The sequence below is a fragment of the Antedon bifida genome, chromosome 7 (assembly GCF_963402885.1).
Source record: "Antedon bifida chromosome 7, ecAntBifi1.1, whole genome shotgun sequence".
NCBI classification, from domain to species: Eukaryota; Metazoa; Echinodermata; class Crinoidea; order Comatulida; family Antedonidae; genus Antedon; species Antedon bifida.
In genome coordinates, this window is record NC_136232.1 from 398,112 (window position 1) to 418,057 (window position 19,946).

General features: G+C 33.7%; 1 protein-coding gene across 1 annotated transcript; it reads left to right on the plus strand.

Annotated features, from left to right (window-relative positions):
- The first annotated feature begins 2,960 nt into the window (after window positions 1-2,960).
- LOC144849257 (uncharacterized) lies at window positions 2,961-18,828 on the plus strand. The gene is made up of 18 exons (XM_078706332.1): window positions 2,961-3,007; window positions 3,424-3,653; window positions 4,200-4,469; window positions 4,875-4,968; window positions 6,555-6,874; window positions 7,445-7,574; window positions 7,780-7,929; window positions 8,254-8,350; window positions 8,712-8,917; window positions 9,249-9,342; window positions 9,782-9,960; window positions 10,129-14,009; window positions 14,406-14,561; window positions 14,744-14,895; window positions 15,135-15,314; window positions 15,566-15,757; window positions 16,137-16,304; window positions 16,666-18,828. Exons 1-18 carry the CDS (start codon window positions 2,974-2,976, stop codon window positions 16,865-16,867), a joined length of 6,735 nt encoding a protein of 2,244 aa, XP_078562458.1. The 5' UTR covers window positions 2,961-2,973; the 3' UTR covers window positions 16,868-18,828.
- The last annotated feature ends 1,118 nt before the right edge of the window (window positions 18,829-19,946 follow it).

Below are 19,946 nucleotides of genomic sequence, written 5' to 3' on the forward strand. Positions count from 1 at the left end.
TAATTCTATGGTAAGTGGATTTTTTTTTTACTATTTTACGAAATATTGAAAGAGGGCTGAGGGTCAAAAAACAAGAGTTGGAATGAACCATTTTATCGGCATCTGTACTATTAGTTAAAAGTTGAAGTACATTTAGCATCGAACCAATCAACAACACACGTAAGTAATTTTGGGACTGTCAACCATGGAGGTATAAAAATCTATTTTTATACCTCCATGTGTCAACCAACGCTGTATAATGCTGTTATTTTTCACTGTGGTTTAATTTTTGCTAATTTTGCAATTGGGAACCTTACCACTTTCTTTATTAACTCACAAGAATTTTGACAAATTTTACATTATGCAGCCACTGCAATACTAGTGCCATTATCTAGCTAGGCCCAGAGAAAAAACAGCCGCCTATGTTTCATTTGATTGTCCCTAATTGCCGGATCCCGACTTGCCAAACAAAGGGTGTTGTCTATGCTTGTCATATACACTACTGTCTCCCGGATTTATATTGAATTTCTGGACTCCTGGATATATGTATCCCAGGTTGCAAAATTTGACCACTGTAAACCAAACCTATAAAACTCTCCAGTCCAGATGAAATCCTTAAAAACGATGTTTGCTCAAATTAATGCTGATATACAGAAATGATTGTTGAAATGTTTATTGGCTTGGTTTCCATGGTTTCCCTATCATCTCAGCCTGATCTTTGCCTGGTCAGATGGATAACAGTGAAACTAATGGTTGGCAGGAAGTTTGATTTCCTGTCTTGCAAATTCCATCTCTTTTGTCTTTACTCCTTTTATTTTGGAATTATCAGAAATGAATAATTTTTAAAAGTTTATTGTCTTTGTGTTTTCATATCAAGATGTCTGATACTAGTACAATTATTCTCCATTTCAAAACTGATATTCGAAAAATGTAAACTGGAAAAATAGAATATTTTTGTCTGGATACAATACAATATTAATAAATTAAAGAAAGTGTAGTAAAAGTATAATTTTTGTATTATATTATTAAAAAAATATACTAATATAATTTATAAATTATTTAATTTATTGTTTACTACTACAGTAGAACACCTTATTAAAGGGACAGGAGGTGTCCCTAAATAGGTGGGCTGTAGTGTTACCCCTCAATTCTTTAGGAAAGTGTCCCCTGAATAAAGGGTCTTTCACACCTGAGTGTCTGAAGACAGGCTTGCATGCTAGGTTGTTAATGGAGTGAGAGGTTCTGCTCGGATTCAAATTTTTTCCAGTTTGCTTCTGCTTAGGTGGACCCTCAGAAAGTCTCTCCTCCCCCACTCCCCCTCCAGCGCATATTTATTACTTTTGTTTGTATTTAGTTTTAAACAAATATCCTGGACAGTATCTATACGGAGTCGTCAACTAATTAGCCAACATTTTTACAGTTACTCTGTCTGTCAGGTGGTGCAATTAAATCATGTCTACCTTTGTACTTTCATCACTTCAGTTGATAAACGATGTGAACATCAACTTCTGTACTGAATATCAACTTCTATGCTGTTATATAGGCCTGCATGAGCTAGCATGCAAATTGGGATGTTACATTAAGTGATAACGAATTTAGTACATACTGTATGTATTTTATTCAAACCGTATACTTAATTCAATTAGGAGTTGAATGAACCAATCAGAAAAGACAAGCCTAATGAGTAGATTGCCACTTGTCTCAAGGCTACACTTCATATTCTGTAAACAATAAACTAAAGAGGACATTTTTTTTTATGTTCTGCGAGTCGTGAGTTGAAGTGTTGGTTATTACATTGACGTGACATTTTAGTGGGATTAAAACCATTAAAATATCGTATGGATTATTAGGCATTTAATTAACATGTTACATCATCTATTTTAATTAATTACTACATTTCTTTGAATGAATACTTTGGAATTACGCAGCTTTGATGATGATGATGGAGAGTGAATGTCTAATATTGTTCAGTACTTCAGTCTGAAATAATTTTGTATTATATTGTATTTACAATTTTGTATGAAAATGAGCTGTTTCCTCTAAAGGGGCTTTCACACCTGTTCCGGCATGGTTCCAGTCCGGCGCTGGCAAATCAAATAGAACGTCCATGTTTGTTTTTAAGTGGCTACGCGCATAGCCGCATGGAGCACCGTGAGGGCGAAACATTTGAAATTTGATTTGCCGGAGTGGAACCATGCGGAATACCATTACCAAGTCCCCGTCAACCACATGTTTCACTGTTTTGATACTATTAGTGTTATTGCAGGCTGGTTATTTTGTATAAAACATGTTAGAAACATTATTAGTACTTAGTATAAAAATTGAGGACTCAAATATATGTATATTTCCTCTGGGTTTCCAAAGGTGATTGTAGGATATTACAATTGTAATTGGCAGATCTATAATTGACTATAAATAGACTGTACTTATTGTCAACTGTCACTCTTTAAGTTATGTTTGTTTAATAAGATAAACAATAGTGTTTACTGTTATTTATCCTCCTGTGAGGTAGCATATGTTGTTGATAATAAACAAATAAAGTAGTTCTTTTCTCTTTGATTTTGTTTCAAAATTAAAGTAAATTTGCATTGTCTGTTACAATCAGGTACAGTAGGATGTTATAATAATTATTTTTTTGATAGAAGATTGTTAAATCTATTTTGTGCCCATAGCTGTAGCTTACCTTAAAAAGCCTAAGCGATACTAAGAGAATACCAACACCAGTTTTGGTTTGTGTAATTCACAATAACGTATATGAAAATGGAATATATATAATTTTTTGGAAAGTTTTTTATTATTCTCAAATTCATGTAACAGATGGTCTGAGATTTTTATTCAAGTGTATTCAATAGTGTATTTTTTTTTACATTTATATATTTTATTGTCTTTCAGTTCTCTGGATTTGATATTTTTGGATGAGCACCATGGAGGGTCTACCTAGGAAGACACATAAGCCCTTTGGTTCAATAATACTTGTCTACTTTAATTTTAAAAATGGAGTCCGACTTTAAGCAGACGGGTAAGTTAGGTTTACTGATGTTTTGTTTGGTGAGATAGACAGTGCAAAGTTCTTTCGTGCCTATACTACCTGGATAAACCAACATTCTCTTAGAGAGAGAGTTATGAGACTGATTGGTTTTTGAATGGATATATTGCTTTCAAATTTTCTTTCAAAATACTGTATTTAGAGTGGTCTTTGCACTTGCATCACATGGTACGTGGGATGGTTCACACTAGAGGCCGTGGTTTGTGACAATATCATTATCCGATAGGGGTGCTCTTCAAGTTTTCTTCTTTTCTTAAATGTAATCCTCTTTTTAAAGAGAAAGGCTATCGTCAGTTTATCCATGTAAGCAACCACCTACACCACTGTTGGTTTGTGTAATATAAACATTTTTCAACTATTCACTCAGTTTATTTTATTTTTTTTTTTTGCAGACCAAGAGTCAGTATATGTAGGAAAACCTTTATCAAACATATCCGATAAATCTTCAGAAAGCCCCAGTTCCGCTGGCTCCCATAAAAACCGAAATCTACTTCGCTGTTACCACGACCTCACTATGCACCTCTTCAACACTGGTCACGAACGGGAAGTAGAAAACCTTTTCATTGCCGCAGCACGTGATGGTCAATATGACCGTGTTGAGAACTTTCTTCAACGACGAACTCATGAGGTAATTTCTCCTTTTCTCCTTCTCGCTATTATTTTTTAATATTTTACCTTGATAATTTGTGTTTTCAATTAATAAAAAGTCATTTTTTATTTGAATAGTATATTGTAAAATCGTTGTGCTCAATAAAACATCAGTGTTAAGTACTTTTTTTTCATTTGAATAGTAATGTAACGTTAACCAACGCAAGGTTTTTTGTTGAATATTAACTCAACTCTTAAAATACACCTACACTAAAATAATGAATGGAAAAACTATACTCAACATTAAAGTCGAATATACCAATAATGTCAGTGTCTTGAAAGAAGTACTAAAAGGGGTCATTCATGGTCACAACTTACTTTACTCACTTTGTATCTCCTTTAAAAGGTTTTTTTATTTGAGGTGGGTTGGGGAGGAGGTCGGTGGAGAGTTGTGAAGAAAAACCCTGGAAATTTGAGTGTACTCTCAATTGTTCATACTAATAACATCATAATTTGTGCTCTTTTGGTACATTCATTTCATCATAAATATTTTTTAAATATACTTTCTCAACTTTTCCATTGTTAGATTGTGAACATTGATGTCAAAGATTCAATAACCGGTAACACACCACTAATATGGGCCGCAAAACATGGCCACGAGAAGATTGTGCATTTGCTACTCAAATACGGTGCAGACGTCACTCTGAGTAATTTTGAACACCAAACAGCTATAGAGGTTGCACCGGCTAATCTTCGTAAACTTCTCATAGGTTCAGTTGATCGAACAGGAAGTTCTCCACGGCACTTGCTGCAAGCAGCATGGCAGGGAAATCTAAAAGCTGTTCAGAAACTATTGGTAGGGTGATCTGTATAATAATATATATAATGGTAGTCTTATATAGCACCTAATACAATGTTCCTAAGCACTTTACACACAAAAATGATCCATTAAATGTCCTAAGATAACCAAAGAATGAAGAACAAGCAGAGGAACCATTTACACCGCTCCATTCTCCAACACTTTTGAAGCTCCCATATGAGAGCTCGCTGAAACAGAATTCACAGGAGCTAGATTCATCCCTCTATAAATAAATTAAATCTGTACCACTGTTATGTACCTCCTACTTTTTGCATTTTGTGTCTGAAATGACGTTGAAGTTTGCTTGAGAAAATGGCTGTCAACTTTTTCTTACAGTTTAGTATGCAAAGATTTGCAACCTATCTACTGATGATAACTTTGTAATTTGTTTTTTTTTCCCAGAGTGAAAGTAGGGTATTGGACATCAACTGTCGAAATGCTGATAGCCTTACACCGTTGTTACTAGTAACGAGAGATGTTGATCTTTTTTTTAAATGTAAGTAAATAAGGCATCCTATTTAAAAAATGTGTTCTCAATGATACATTCTTACTGTATGTACCTCACATTGGACAAGCCGTTTCTAAAGAATATCTAGATGATTTGAGGAAGACAGAGGTGAGTATTACTGTATCTCCCAGACTAAAGCTTTCACCGAGCCTAAGCAAGGCCTTCTACACAGTCCAATTCCTTATGTTATTTTTTCTTTATTTTTAATTAAATTATTTCTCTATACTGGGTGACCTCTTTAGTTAAAGTCTGGTCTACCAGAGGGCCCAGTTATGATGATTGGCTGTGTGTGACGGTGGCTGTGTGTGTACTAGTACACCGACAGTCCTTATCCTCAAACCCTTGCCCATGTTATGGCTACATATTACAGATGTTATGGCCACGTATTACGGTTCCACTGTCTTAGGCACTCGGCCACTCACTCACTCACTCGAGTGAGTGTATTTATTCAAAGTTTGATACAGTAGAAATTAAATCATCATTACTTTTTGTCACAGCCTTTTATTACTGTTATCATAGCCATCAGGTAAACCTTTTCTACAGTCTTATATAGTACTATTCAATGTTGCCATGACGTAAGCTATTGTAGAGATATGGTTGGTAGGATGTATTGGAGTAGCTTCTAGGGATACTGGCTATTTTTCTTTGCTGCTATCTTCTTTGCTGTCAATTGTTCTTGAACTGTTTGTCATAGACAAATGAGGTCAACTTTTTGTACAGTGTGTACTGCATATATCATTTTATTTCTGTTTATTGTAACCATATTAAAATAAGCTATTTGTACAAGATGTATAGTAACAGCGTTATCCAATTTGTGTACAGTAAATTGAATCTACAGTACCTCTGATGTGTCTTACCTCTTCCTTGTTGTTGTAATAAGACTGTTTATACACTATTACTTACTTACTTAGTCCGGGACATCCCAAACTTACATAATTTTGTATCTGCCATTGTGACAGCCAGTTCTTCTCTCTGCATACCAGCATCCGTGTCTAGTACATTGATGTATGTGAGTGCTGGCCTTGTTTTGCAAGCCCATGCTTTGGCTAGCACAGCAGAAATAATTTTGTGTCCTCCAAATGTCAGTCTTCTTCTTCTTATACACTATTATAGTGGTTGATTATTATAACATCTGTGTTACCATGATATTTTGTGTATTTGTATATTAACAGTATATTACTTGCTGTTGCAGTCTGTGTATTTCAGGATGTTATTACCATATGTACATTTTATATTTAAATATATAACAGCTTCTCTTACCAATGTTACCATACCAATGACCAATGTTACCATAATATCATACACTTTGATACATATAAACCACATAAATGTCATTGTTTTGTTTTTCTGCAGTATTACAATTGAAAAGATTCTCAAAGATCTTTGTAACATTATTTTAAAATGATATTGTGTTAACTAAATCTTTAAAGCTATATGTAAAAGAAATGCTGTCTAGTTATGGAGTCTTATATTGAGTCTTCACATAGAGCAATTTCTTATGATCTTCATAATAAATTTATTTTTCATTTTGTTGAATATTATGCATGTGTTTTTTGTTTTGTTTTTTTTGACAGTGGGAGATGCAATGAAAAACTACAATCCTGAAGCTGTTATTGTGGAACTACTTTTAAACCGTGCAGATGCCAATGCATCAGACAATGAAGGACGCACTGCTTTGCACTATGCTGCATCTTTAAAATGCAACCTAGCAGAGAAGGTCACACTGTCTCTCTTACAGGACGGCTCATTGGTGGAAGCGAGAGACAATCGTTGCATAACACCAATGCACTCTGCATCCCAAAATGGACAAGTTGAGGTTTTATTGGCTTTGCTGGCTAATGGTGCAGATGTTAATACTCGGGGATATGCTGGTACCACACCGTTACATGTTTCTGTAAGATCTTTCGTAATATTACTAATAATAACACTCATAAAATTTCGCTGTTCTCTACCTATGGATTTCATATAAAAGTATCTATACAATTTGTGTACTGTACAAACATTTTGGTTCTCGGGTATAAGCCCACCCTTGAATCTTGACTAGATACAGTACCAAATTCAAGGATGTAATTATATGTAAGTGTAGATCCTTGTTAATGTTACCTGGTCACTATTCAAGAATGCAATCCTTGTTCATTCTGGATGCACTGTTTATGCAAACCACGAAAAACAGATCCAAACGATTTGTGTAGATCATAGAAAATTGAATAAAGCCACATTCAAAAATTAAATAAAGCCACATTCAACGATGCTTATACCCCGCATCAATAACTTGTTAGATGCTTTGGCGGGAGCTGCCTGTTTTTCTACCTTTGATTTAGCATAGGATACTTGCAGATGCGAAGAAAAAGTGCAAAGAATCAAATAATCATCAAAACAAAAATCATCAAAATAGTACTGTTGCTGCATTTATTTATTATCTCTCACTCATTTATATTAAGATGTTTTTTTTTCTGTTTTTTAGGCTCAAGCCAACCAATTGCAATCGGTGAACACTTTATTAAATCAAGGTGCAGATGTGACCCTGGTTGATGACAGAGGTTTCACTCCAGTTGATGTTGCTCGTAACAAGAAAATGAAGTCCACTTTAAAAGGTAAAGACAGGTTTGTTGTTATAGGTAATATTAAAACTTAAATCAAGACAGTTTGCTAAGTAAGTTGCTAATTTGGACTCCTGCATGGGTTTGCTGAATAGGAGTTGATCGTAAATTTGTGCGCATCTTATCTCTGTCAGAGGACTCAATTTACTAAAGCATTTACCAATGACAACATTTAATAAGAGTTTTTTTTTTAATTTAGATGCATGGATGGAAGCCACTTCAAACAAACCAGAGATGACAGTATTGAGTCCTGTCAAACCACCCTCAAGAGCCTCTCTTAATCATATGTCTATTGATGATAGGACACCTAGACTGCCGTCAAGAGATGGTACTACCCATGGCTCTGAACGTAAGTACTGTTTTATTTACATATGTAAATGCAATAGCATCTATGACCCCTACTAGAGATAGGATCTACTTGTATTTTGTAGATATTTGATTTTAGGTATGTATTTTATTCATTACAATGTTTATGAACTTGAATGATAACTTTACAACTATACTTTACAGCCACAAAAAAACATGGGTTAAATATGTGTCGAAAGAAGAAGCCTTTTCCCTGCATTAACCGCTTAACATAACATTTTCTCTACGCAATATACTCTATGGGATAAATATCTACGTGAGCCAATGAATCGAAATAATACTAATACTGATTTTTATGTTTCTCCAGGAGTTAATATTCTGCAAAAGATGACAGAAGCCCATAAAACATTGAAGGTTGAAGAACAGATATTGAAGGACCTTGATGCTGGTTTATTCTCTCCTGAGTAAGTATTGTCTCAGACTAAAGTTTAAATGCTTGCCAGAATTGAGTTTACAAATGTTTATAATATACAATCTGGTTATACAGTGATCAGTTATAAGTTATACGTATAGTTCAATTTCATGTTATTAACACAAAGCAATATTCTATGATATACATTATGTTATGTATGTTATGTTTTAGCCAAGATCAGATAAGTTCAAAAGACTGGTTCAAACAGAGGAAAAAATTATTATTTATAAAAAACAAAAACAAAAAAGAATCATTTCTTTCTTTTATTTAATTTTTTACACTTGAAAAACAAATAGTACAAAACTGTCTTTGAAATATTGGGCCATCTTAAATAAATTAAACTATTTTTGCAGATTAACAAGCAAAAAACTGAAGACACCAATCCCACCAAGAACACCAAGGTCAGACAAAACATCATCACCTAACAATCCAACTTCCTTGCTAGAAAGGCCTAAAGTAAAGCGAACACTAGTGCTTGATGGTAAAGTTAAAGCAGAGACAGACAGAGGCAGCAGTGCCGGCAGCACAAAAGGTCACCAAAAGCTTACACAGCGACATTGTAAGTTAACTTTTTCTATAATTCTGTGCTGTTGGAAAATTTAAAAAAAAACAAAATTAGTTTGAAGGTATTATATGTGATACTTGCACAAACATGAATATTAATGTTATATGCACCCATTATCAATACATGATTGTCACAATTATAGAAATAACACAGTGTATCTCTGGCTTCACATAAAATTCATTTACCATTGATAATTTTAATACAGCTTTAAAAATTCACCTTTTAACTTGGTTTTAATTTCCTCCTCTGTCATCTCTTTTTTTGTAAACAAATCTTGAATATTATTAAGTCTACATATACGAGACATAAAACATTTTATTTTCAGCTGATCCAGCACGGCGTACTGACATGGTGGATTACAATCAAATACCTGTTACAGTAGTTGGATTAGATTTAGATGACCACATTGAGGACATCAGGTAAGAAAAGTATAAAATGGAATAAAAGTAACATGCGATGTTAAATAAAAGATCTAGTTTATCATTCTTTACAATAAATAAAGTTATGGAAACAATTATGTATATACAGTACTATTAAATCATAATTGTAATAATAAAGTATAATTATAAAAACAATATAATTATAGTGATAGTATTAACAATTAGTTAATTTCTTTTTTGATACAAGCAAGTTTTAACAAAGCTTTATAAAGTATTAATTTTATTTGATGGTTATAAATCCAACTTGGAGAAAATAAACATCAACATGAATATCGTTCACACATCTAAACGAAACAATGTTAACTTTTCTACTATAAAATAAACATTTTTACATTTTCCTAATTAAGATAGCCATTATTACTTACCATAACTCTGCACTGAAGGGCATTAAGTTCATATTTTCAGTAATTTTCTTCAGATTTCATAGACTTCTACACTGTCCAATCAATGGCATCATTGAACGACAAAAGAAGAGATGCTCTTTACCTGAAGTGACTCCGCTGCCATACAGAAGTAACGTGCCACGACGTAAGTCTACACCAAACAAGCCAATCATATCTGAAGTGTTAGATGTTGTAGATGAACTCCCAAGACAAGGTAGATGCTTTTATTAAATGAATAAAAAATGCATATTCAATACAAATTAATACATTTAAGCATAAATGTCAGATTTAACAATAATTTGAAACATTAGAACAGTTGTGTTTATTAAAGTATATTAGCTAAATTTGATTTTTAATGTTATTAATTGTATCTTTTTTCTAGACCAACAAGGTCGTATTACTGCTGCAAGTCCATTGCACGATGTTGGTAAGCAATACCCATTCTCAAGAACTGTGCTGCCACCATCACCAAATATACATTTGGATACGCAGAATATTCGACAAGAAACCATATTTGAATACGATAGCGGAAACGAAGAATGTAAATCTGAGAGAATAAACAATTCAAAGCCAAGTTCAGGAAATCATTTGACAATTACAAGAGCTGGAGGTTTGATGCATCATAAACGAACATTCAATATCGAGATGTCCCGAGTTAAAAGTAGTGCAGACTCTGATCATTGTTCTTCTCAATCTAGCATGAGCTGTTCCAGTATTAGTAGTTTTTCAACATCAAGTCCTCATGAAAGCCCAAGAGGTGAATCAAAAACTAAAGAATGTCCAAGTACTACTAATAGAATGGGTGTTAAAATGACCCCAGCTGCCACTGTAACTCAGAATACGCCATGCAATTCTGAAAGTATTGAGATAACAGACGTTGAAAAAGCAGGTGAATGTTTAACTGAGTCTGATCAAGACTCTGGTGTTGTCAGCTCATCATCTTCACCGCCAATAAAACGAAGCAACACAACAAAAGCACCAAAGGTTCTTCTAAGAGAGGTTTCAGAGGATTTCACAGCTAAAGTTTTCCCTGTCAACTTTGACACAAAGCCAAATAAGGAAGCTATTGATAAACCATTAAATGATGTTGTTCGCGTAAATTTTATCACATCATCTCAACCTCTTAAAACTCTGACAGAAAAAGATTCTTCTAATATCAACCTTAAAAATAGTGAAAAGGCAGTATTAGTGGACAAAGTAGATAAGACTAAACCATCAAAACAATCAAAACCACCTTCTAGAGTTTCAACCTCTGCTAAACCGAGCTTACTATTACCAAGTTCAGACAAAGACTGCCCAAAAATCAGTACAAGAACTTTCAAATCTGCTGGAACTGGAAAACAACCTGCAACCAAAAATGTTGTGGAGAATAAACTCGAGACACTGAAAAATGAGAAAGTAAATATAATTCAAAATTCTGCTGCTGAATCGATTAGTAATGATAAGGAGAAATTAAGTGCAACAAGTCCATCTGAAAATGTAGTCAAAGATAATCATTTATCTACGCAACAAAATTCATATAGAGTTACACAATCTGCAAAACCAAATTTAGGTCAAAATTCAGAAAAAGATTCCATCAAAATTAGAACATTTTCAAAGTCAGCAGATGTTGTGAAACAGGTTGGAAATAGTAACAACATTAATAATAAGCTTGAGACTCTAAATCCAGTACCAGTTATGTCAAAAATGTCACCAACAACAAAGACATCATCAGCTATGAATTCATCACCAAAACTTTCAAATGGAACACCAAGTGTGTCAAAGAGCTTCTCCAGAGCAGTCAAACAAAGTCCTCCATCCGTTAAAATTAAGGAGGATACACAGAGTCCAATTGGATCTAAGGACAAGAATAAACCAGAATTAGGTGGTTTAATAAGTGCCACAACTGCACCACTCAAAAATAATATAAAACATGCAACTTCATTAAAAGAAAAGACTGATAAGCAAGAAAAACTAAATTATACTTTGAAAGATAATAAAGAAAATGTAAATAAGGAGCTTACTAACACTAATGAAAACTCTGAAATAATGCAAGGAAGGGCCATTAAAGCCAATGTAAAGTCAACAACTGCACATTCTACAAATGATGCTGAAAAGAACAATGTCAAACAACAAAATGCTAGTAACATTACAAATAAAGAAGTTAGTATTGAGACATTAGAAAATCAGAAAATATCGGATTCTAATATAACTAAGCAGTCAGTAATTAATTCCTCAGTGAAAAGTGTCATTCAAAAAGAAGCTACTCCAAAACCTCATATTATGGGTAAGAAAGTAAAAATGCAGGATAAACCTTGTGAAAAATTTAGGACCGATAATACTGCTACTAATGGCAAACTAACACCAAGAATTCCATCTGCACCAAAACCTACTGGTCCAGGGAGACCAAAGTCTCACTACAAATCGCCAGACACATCACCTCGTTTAAAGAATGAAAAATCAGAAAATGATAAAGAGAAACAAAATGCTGATAAATCTGGGAAGAAAGTCCATAACACTCCAGTGATCTGTGATATGTTTGAAACTTTGAAGAGAGTTGAACAACCGAAAGGTGTTAAGATTATTCCTCAAAATACAGATAGAAAGAAAGCAACTATAAAACAGAATGTCCGCAACAATTCTGGAAACCAAAAGCGAAAATCACAAAGTGCAACAAAAGAAAAATCACTGAAGGAATCCGGTAAAGTTTTAATTAAAAGCAACTCCACCGTTTCTAAGAAAAAGAAAATTACAAAAGAGAAACCTGATAATGCTGCAAAGAATAAAGGAAAATCAAAGACTACTGTAAAGGACGAGAAAAAAGAAACAAAGAAGCCATTGAAGAAAGTTAAAAAGAAATCTGACGACACAATGATAGTTAAAGATAGTGATATTGATACTACAGCGTTTATATCTGGAAAAGGTTGGCATATAAAGACCAAAAAAAATGAGTCGGACAATGTGATAATCCACAACCATTCCTTGAAAGATGATTTATCAGATTCTGATGATGGTGTGAAATTGAGCCCTCATAGCACTTTAAAAATTCAGGAGATGGCAAAAATGCGTTCTATGACGCAGGAACAAGTCTCGAACCTTGTAAATGTTATGAGTCCATTTGAGGCAAATACACCCAGATATATACCTAATACAATGGGAACAATCAAGCAGTTCTTTGTCAATGCTTGCAAAGACAACAATGGTACAGAATACTATGTTGACGACAATGAGCTGCCAAATACAAGGCAGTTTAGCTTTGAAGAAAAAGAAATGAAAACTATTTGTGAAGTGAAAGAAAGAGAGATTCTTATGAGAAAAAGAGGAAATAAAGATATTGTAGAAGGACCTGTAAATGAATTAAGTTCTAACAATTTACCAAGTTCTGAAGTAGAAAATTTAAGTATCGTTAGCGAATCAACATATGAGACTAATCCTGAATTTCTAAAAGTCTTCAAAATTCCTGACCATGTTGATAATGAAGAAGAAGAAGAAGAAGAAGAACCAAATGCTTCTGATGTTGAAGAAATTGAAGTTGAACCTGTTACTTTTATTGAAGAAGTAGTTAAAGAGAATGTAGATAATTCCATTGATGAAGGTAGTGATAGAAAATGTAATCAAGTTGATGATAAAATTCCTGATTCTAGAACTTCTTCAGCTAAAAGCAATGGAAAATCTGTAGTCCAAAACAATTTTGAAGATAATCTTGCCAATTTACCTCCTCTTCCGTCATATCAGCCAAAGAAATTGCCAAAAAGTGCATTCAAGAAACGTCACAGTGAACCGGTAATGAACCCTTCACAAGAGAATTATGATGAACTTAATCAAGAATATTTTGATGAACGAGTTAAAAAAAATTCAAATCGAGGACAAAGTGCCAAGTGCAATGAATGGAAAAAAGAAACAAATTGTAATTCTCATCTAGAAAATGACTTTACCAATGAAACAGACATTGACAAAAGAAGCGAGTTTTCAATACTTGATAAAAGAAATGAGGAAAAAAATCTAGGTGATAGCAATGTTGTAAGAAACCTGTCAGAGTCTGTCTTTGAAGATGAAAGACATGCAAATGTTCAACAACCACCAAATGACCGTTACTTAAATGTCGTCGAGGGCACAGATTCTTCACCACCAGTTAAGTTGCAGCGACCATCTGAAGATACTGATTCTCTATCAGATGAAGACTTGTTAGGTGAAAGTCTTGCTCAGTCTGTTATGAGTGACATTTTAGAGAAGACATTCAGTGAAGCATCGAGGGCAGGATCATCCTGGTCTGCAGATAGTGTGGTTAGTATACTTTATTGTCTATCCATTTTAGACTCACAAGTATGTTTGTTATGCTCTCAAATTTAGAGATTTTAATTTCTGCTGTCAACTTGCTTTGTGCCACATTCATTTTACATTTATATTGCTATTGGCATAAACCTCTTTGTGTCTTTTTTTTTTGGAATGATGCTTGTAGTTCAAATCCTCTCAGATGTCAGTAATTTTTTCTCATGACAAAATAACTCCACTCTCAAAAACTTTTAAACTTATTCTGTGAATGGATTGTCACCAGCAGTATTTCAGGACAGTGGAAATGTTGATAGTCCTTGGCCTGTTTTGTGTATTTTTATACTCTTTTGATGATATACCTACATGTGAAATTTCAAACAATTTATTGTGTTGATTTTGTTTTTGCAGACTAGAACAAGTATTCTTGGTAAAGGAAGGTCGCACTCAAGTCGAGTGAGTAGCAGTGACCGCAGTCAAAGTTCAAGTACTACTGTATCGGAACCGGAAGAAGAACTTTTACACTGGAAGAAAGGTAACATCCTTGGAAAAGGAGCATTTGGAAAGGTAAGTTTAATGTTTAAGTAGTAATATACATTATTTTAAACATCATGGGATTTTTCTTATTTCAGAAATACCTAATCAATGATCTTATCACTGTAAATTACCAATTACATTTATATAATTTGTAATAATAAGCAGTTTAACCAAGTAATTCTTAAGTCCCTTGTATTTATTTTTTGCTTTAGGTGTATTGTGGTTTAACAAACACTGGTCAATTAATCGCTGTCAAACAAGTTGAACTAAGTGAGAGGGATAAAGTAAAATCTGAGAATCAGTATGAGAAACTTCAGGAGGAAGTTGAGCTTCTGAAAAACCTCAGACATAAGCACATTGTTGGGTTAGTGGCTAGTTTGTTCTGTCGTTTAAAAAATAGGAGTTTGTGTGAACTTTATTGCCATCAGACCCCTACCCAAATTGCCGCTCTTAATTATTACTATTATTTTGTGTCTTGCTGTACATTGTTTCGACATACTGTAGTAATTTCTCTTTCATTTGTTTTTTACTAATTATTTGCTGTCAAAACTACAAGACAAATCTCTCTGATAATTGCACTTCTTGTGTTTTTTGTGTATTCAGGTTTCTAGGAGTATCACTAGAGGATGACACTGTTAACATATTTATGCAGTACATACCAGGAGGATCAATAGCATCCCTTCTCGCAAGGTTTGGAGCTCTAGATGAACCTGTGTTTTGTCGATATACTAAGCAAATACTTGAAGGTATTGAGTACTTACATACCAACAACGTTATTCATAGGTATGTTAAATTATAATTTCTTCAGTCAGTGTATAGTATGTAGAAGAGTTACCTCTAGCTTTAAGGCTTTAAGTGTACAAACACTGTATTAACTACCTCATACAAATTGTGAATGTTAAATTAACCAGTTGATGGAACAGTTAATAGAACAGGAATGTTTTTTAAACAGTTATTTAAGATTATGCAGATTGACGTAAATAATCTTTTTAATTGTTGTGAGTGATTTAAAATCATGTTTGTTTTCGTTTTAGGGATATAAAAGGTGCTAATATCATGTTGATGTCAAACGGTGTAATTAAGTTGATTGACTTTGGGTGTGCCAAACGTCTTTGCATTAATCTAAGTCAAAGCCAAAGTTTGCTGACATCAATGCGAGGAACCCCTTACTGGATGGCTCCAGAGGTAATCATGGAAACTGGTTATGGAACCAAGTCTGATATATGGTATGAAATGTTTAAGTTGGTTTATGTTTTATGTTTATTTTACCTGAATTGAGTACATTCAAATTAGGACTTCTACCCAAGGCAACCACAGTGCAGTGCATACCATGAACGACAGTGACTGAGATGGACCAGTAACACCATGGTAACCCTCTAATCTTCTTAAAGATGCACTGGGTTTTTTAAAGTTCACACAAGCCAGATGTGTACACTGAACCTCCAGTTTTATGTCCTTATCCAAAATCTGCCACCAGAACAATGGTTAAGGAACCTTGAGACTGTGCCGATTATATGGCTTGGTGTGCATGTGCCTCCGCTTTAACCACTCTACTACTTTTCACAGTTAAAAATTTAATGATACTAATTTTGTTTTTGATTCCAGGAGCATAGGGTGTACTGTATTTGAAATGGCCACTCGAAAGCCACCTTGGGCAGAGATGCCCCCTATGACAGCAATATATTACATAGGTTCTGGTTCAGGTGCTGTGCCTCAGCTTCCTGACCAGTTCTCAAAGGAAGCAAGAAGTTTTGTTAGAATTTGTCTTTCAAGGTTAGTTGGACAAATTCTTTTGTATATATTCTTCTCTTTTCAAAAGCTAGACAGCTAAATGTTAATACACCTTTATTCATGGTTTAAACAAACAGGTGAATTCTTGCGATCTTTCTGGATACATTGTAGAAGTTGTGTAGATATAGTCTAATATGAAAAACAAATTCAATTGTAGAAATCAGATTGGCATGTGGTAAGAAGCATTAAAGTTTGAAGTCTGGAGATACCCTTTGAATATGCTGCTGCACAATAAGGACATCACACATTTTCGGGATGGCATCCCATTGTGTTGCAAGATGTGCTACATTTTAAAATTCCTAAAAAAACTGTGTTAATAATTGTGATTACATTTTGTATTTAGAGATCAACATGAAAGACCAACAGCAACCAGTTTATTGAAGCATGCTTTCATCAGAAGACGTAAAGAGCGAGGGCGTGATAGATTCAGCACACGAATATCATCGTCTACTTTTGAAGAGGGTAACATCAACTTCAAAGAGAAACCAAAATCTGATGGTGCGACGGACAAGAATGCCAAAAAACCTATTTATGATTTTTCTTAAGTTAAAATCATCTGTTATGATGTGTGGGGTGGGTGTGGGTAGGTTGGGGTGGAGGTTATGTGTATGCTTTAGGTAGGCTGGTGGCTTGGGATGGGGAGCAAGTTGTGATAATCAGAACTGTGTTGGATACTGAACAGTTGATATGTAAAACTTTATGTTATGTATGTAATATGTATAACAGTTTATACAGAATTATTTTTATTTAATTTAATATGCTCACAAGGAATGTGGGTGAAGGTATATATCATTTAATATAGTTTTATAGAATTTTATGTATATAATAATAAGAAAGTGAGCTAGATTACACTCATCCCTGGGGTGACTAAAAATTTTAAAAATTGGGGAAACTTCCCATTATCTTGGTTTAATATTTGGTGTTGGAATCCTGTTAATTTACATCGGTTCAACTTTGACTCAACATTGCTTTGGTACAGGACATCTGAAGATTTTGTATCAAACATTTAGTTTTCAAGCATGTTTGGTGCTAATGTACATTTTACAGTATGTTGTTGAATTAGAATATTGCTTTCAGCTAATTTGATACATTCCATTACAGTTTTAACTTCCAATTTCCATAAACAATTTATATCCGTCCACAAAAATACTAATAGTGCTTTTATATATATATATATATATATATATATATATAAAGATGCTCAAACATTTCAATTTTAATTTGTTTTGTTGAATTTTGACGTTCTTTCTTCTTTTTTACTATGTCATAAAAACTGCATAGAATACTGTAGTTTTTGAAATGTAAAAAGTGTCAATCATTCTTAAAGCAAAACAGAATCAGCAAAATAATAAAGTACTAAAGGTGATGAGTGGTAACGGTATGTGATTCCATATGACCATTTACACACAATGCGGTGCGGATGGGCGGTTTCCACTCGATATAGATACAGATTCAAGCTACGAGGTTTTCCACTATCGTTACCGCTCGTCCGTATAAATTGGCCTTAATAATGGACCGACAATCTTATACAACGGAAACTTAATAAATTAAATATCTTTTATTATTATCTGGGGAAAAAAAATTAACTGTTAATAATGTCGATAACATTCCAGCAACTGTTTCATCACTGACTACATCCGTCCATTAGCGAGGCCTAAGTCAGTGTAAATTGTAATGTATATATTTTGCAAACTTTATGTACATGACATTAAAATAAAATTCATATCGCAATGTTTCTGTAGACATACTACAATCGTCTTGTAATGGTACATCATCACATCTGAGGATTTAGGATAAATAATTTCACACTTTTCCTCCATTTTTAAGTTGTGCAAGTATGTGTATGGTGGGTAAAAAAAGTCATCCATTATATTTGTTTTTATAGGTGCTGTATTTTTTATCTCTTTGTTGTTTTATAAACAACCCTAACATATCATTTGATTACAACCAATATTGGTTGATTATATTTGTTTATAATTGACATTGTCATATTACAGTACTGTATTTGTATTTTGAAAACAAACATAGGCCTAGAGTCTATAAAAAGTAGGACGACATGAAAAAATAAAAAAAAAAGTAATTTGACCAATCACACACAACAAATCATTTTAAATGTAATACATGTGATTGGTCAAATGACTACATGTGTACGTCATGTGTTGTCCTGATTAGGCCCACCCAAAGGTAAAATAGCTGTTAAGTTTTTAATTTTGAATGCAAGATTGGATTAACAATTCAGTATGTCAGATATCAACATGGACAGATATTTAAATTAAGCATAATATGTACATTTTTAAAAAAATATAATTTAATTTTAGTAGGATATATTTATGTATCTTCCATTACTTGATAATGTGTTGTAATTGTATTTTATTTATCATGGAATTGTACAAAATTATTAATGGCAACTGTACAGGTCCTTGAAGTTAGTAGTTCTTTAAATTTGAAAAATACAGAAAATGAATGGATAACTTGATATTAAATGTAGTTGCATTTTCTACATCACTATGAATTATTTGTTTTGTTTTAATACATGGTAACAACAATGTGTGTGATACGTTACGTTAAGTCAACCCATACATATATGCTGTAACGAACGTACTAACAATTTGTGTGTAAAAAAGCTTGGTTCTCACTAGAGACGTAATTCAACGTAAGCGAGTTGACTAATGACAAGCGACAGTTGGAATATTTCATCGCTTGTCAAATCACTAATGGTTGTTTCATACTAGGACGCAACGCAAGGACGTAAACGTGACGCAAGGAAGCGTGTTGACCAATGACAAGCGACAGTTCAAATAATCCATCGCTTGTGATTGTACTAACAATTTTTGTGTTAACCCGACAGCTGATATGCTGTAACGAACGTACTAAAACTGTTTGTGTTACGTTACGTCAACCCATACAGATATGCTGTAGTGTAACGAACGTAAAGCTAAGGTTCCCACTAGAACGCAACGCAAGGATGTTTAAGCCTCAACCCAAGCGAATTGACCAATCACGAGGAACGGCTCGAATAATCCATCAATTGGATTGCGTTGCGACTTACGTCCTTGCGTTATGCTGTGAACGAACGTAACAATTTGTGTTTATACCTCCAGGGTGTTATCAGCTATTCTTATCTGTAGTAAACTAACAAATAACAATTTGTGATACATAATTTTACACAGCTCACTATGTCGGTAGGTTGGTCGGTCGGTCGGTTGGTCGGTAAACACTAATTCAAATTTGAGCACGCGACTGCAACAATGTATATGGCCTTGTTATATTAAAATCAACCGTTCTTTCTAGCAAACGTAACAAAATTACATATCTGTTAGTTACATCGATCCTATACAGATATTTTGACAGCTAATTGAATGATAGTACATTTTTGATCAAATAACATTTATTTCTTTTATTTAGAATCAATTGAAGATTCAAGATTTTCTTTTTGTTTAGATAAATATTATTATAAATAATGTATAATGGTAATTAAAACTATAAAAAAAATTAAAGAGGTAATAAAGCCCAGTATATTATAACACTGCCCTGGTAATGGTATCGCAACCATGACAGCGCAGATCCCGTTCGACACAAAATGGCTTCTAATATTTTATTGTCGTACGTTTGCCCTTACTGACA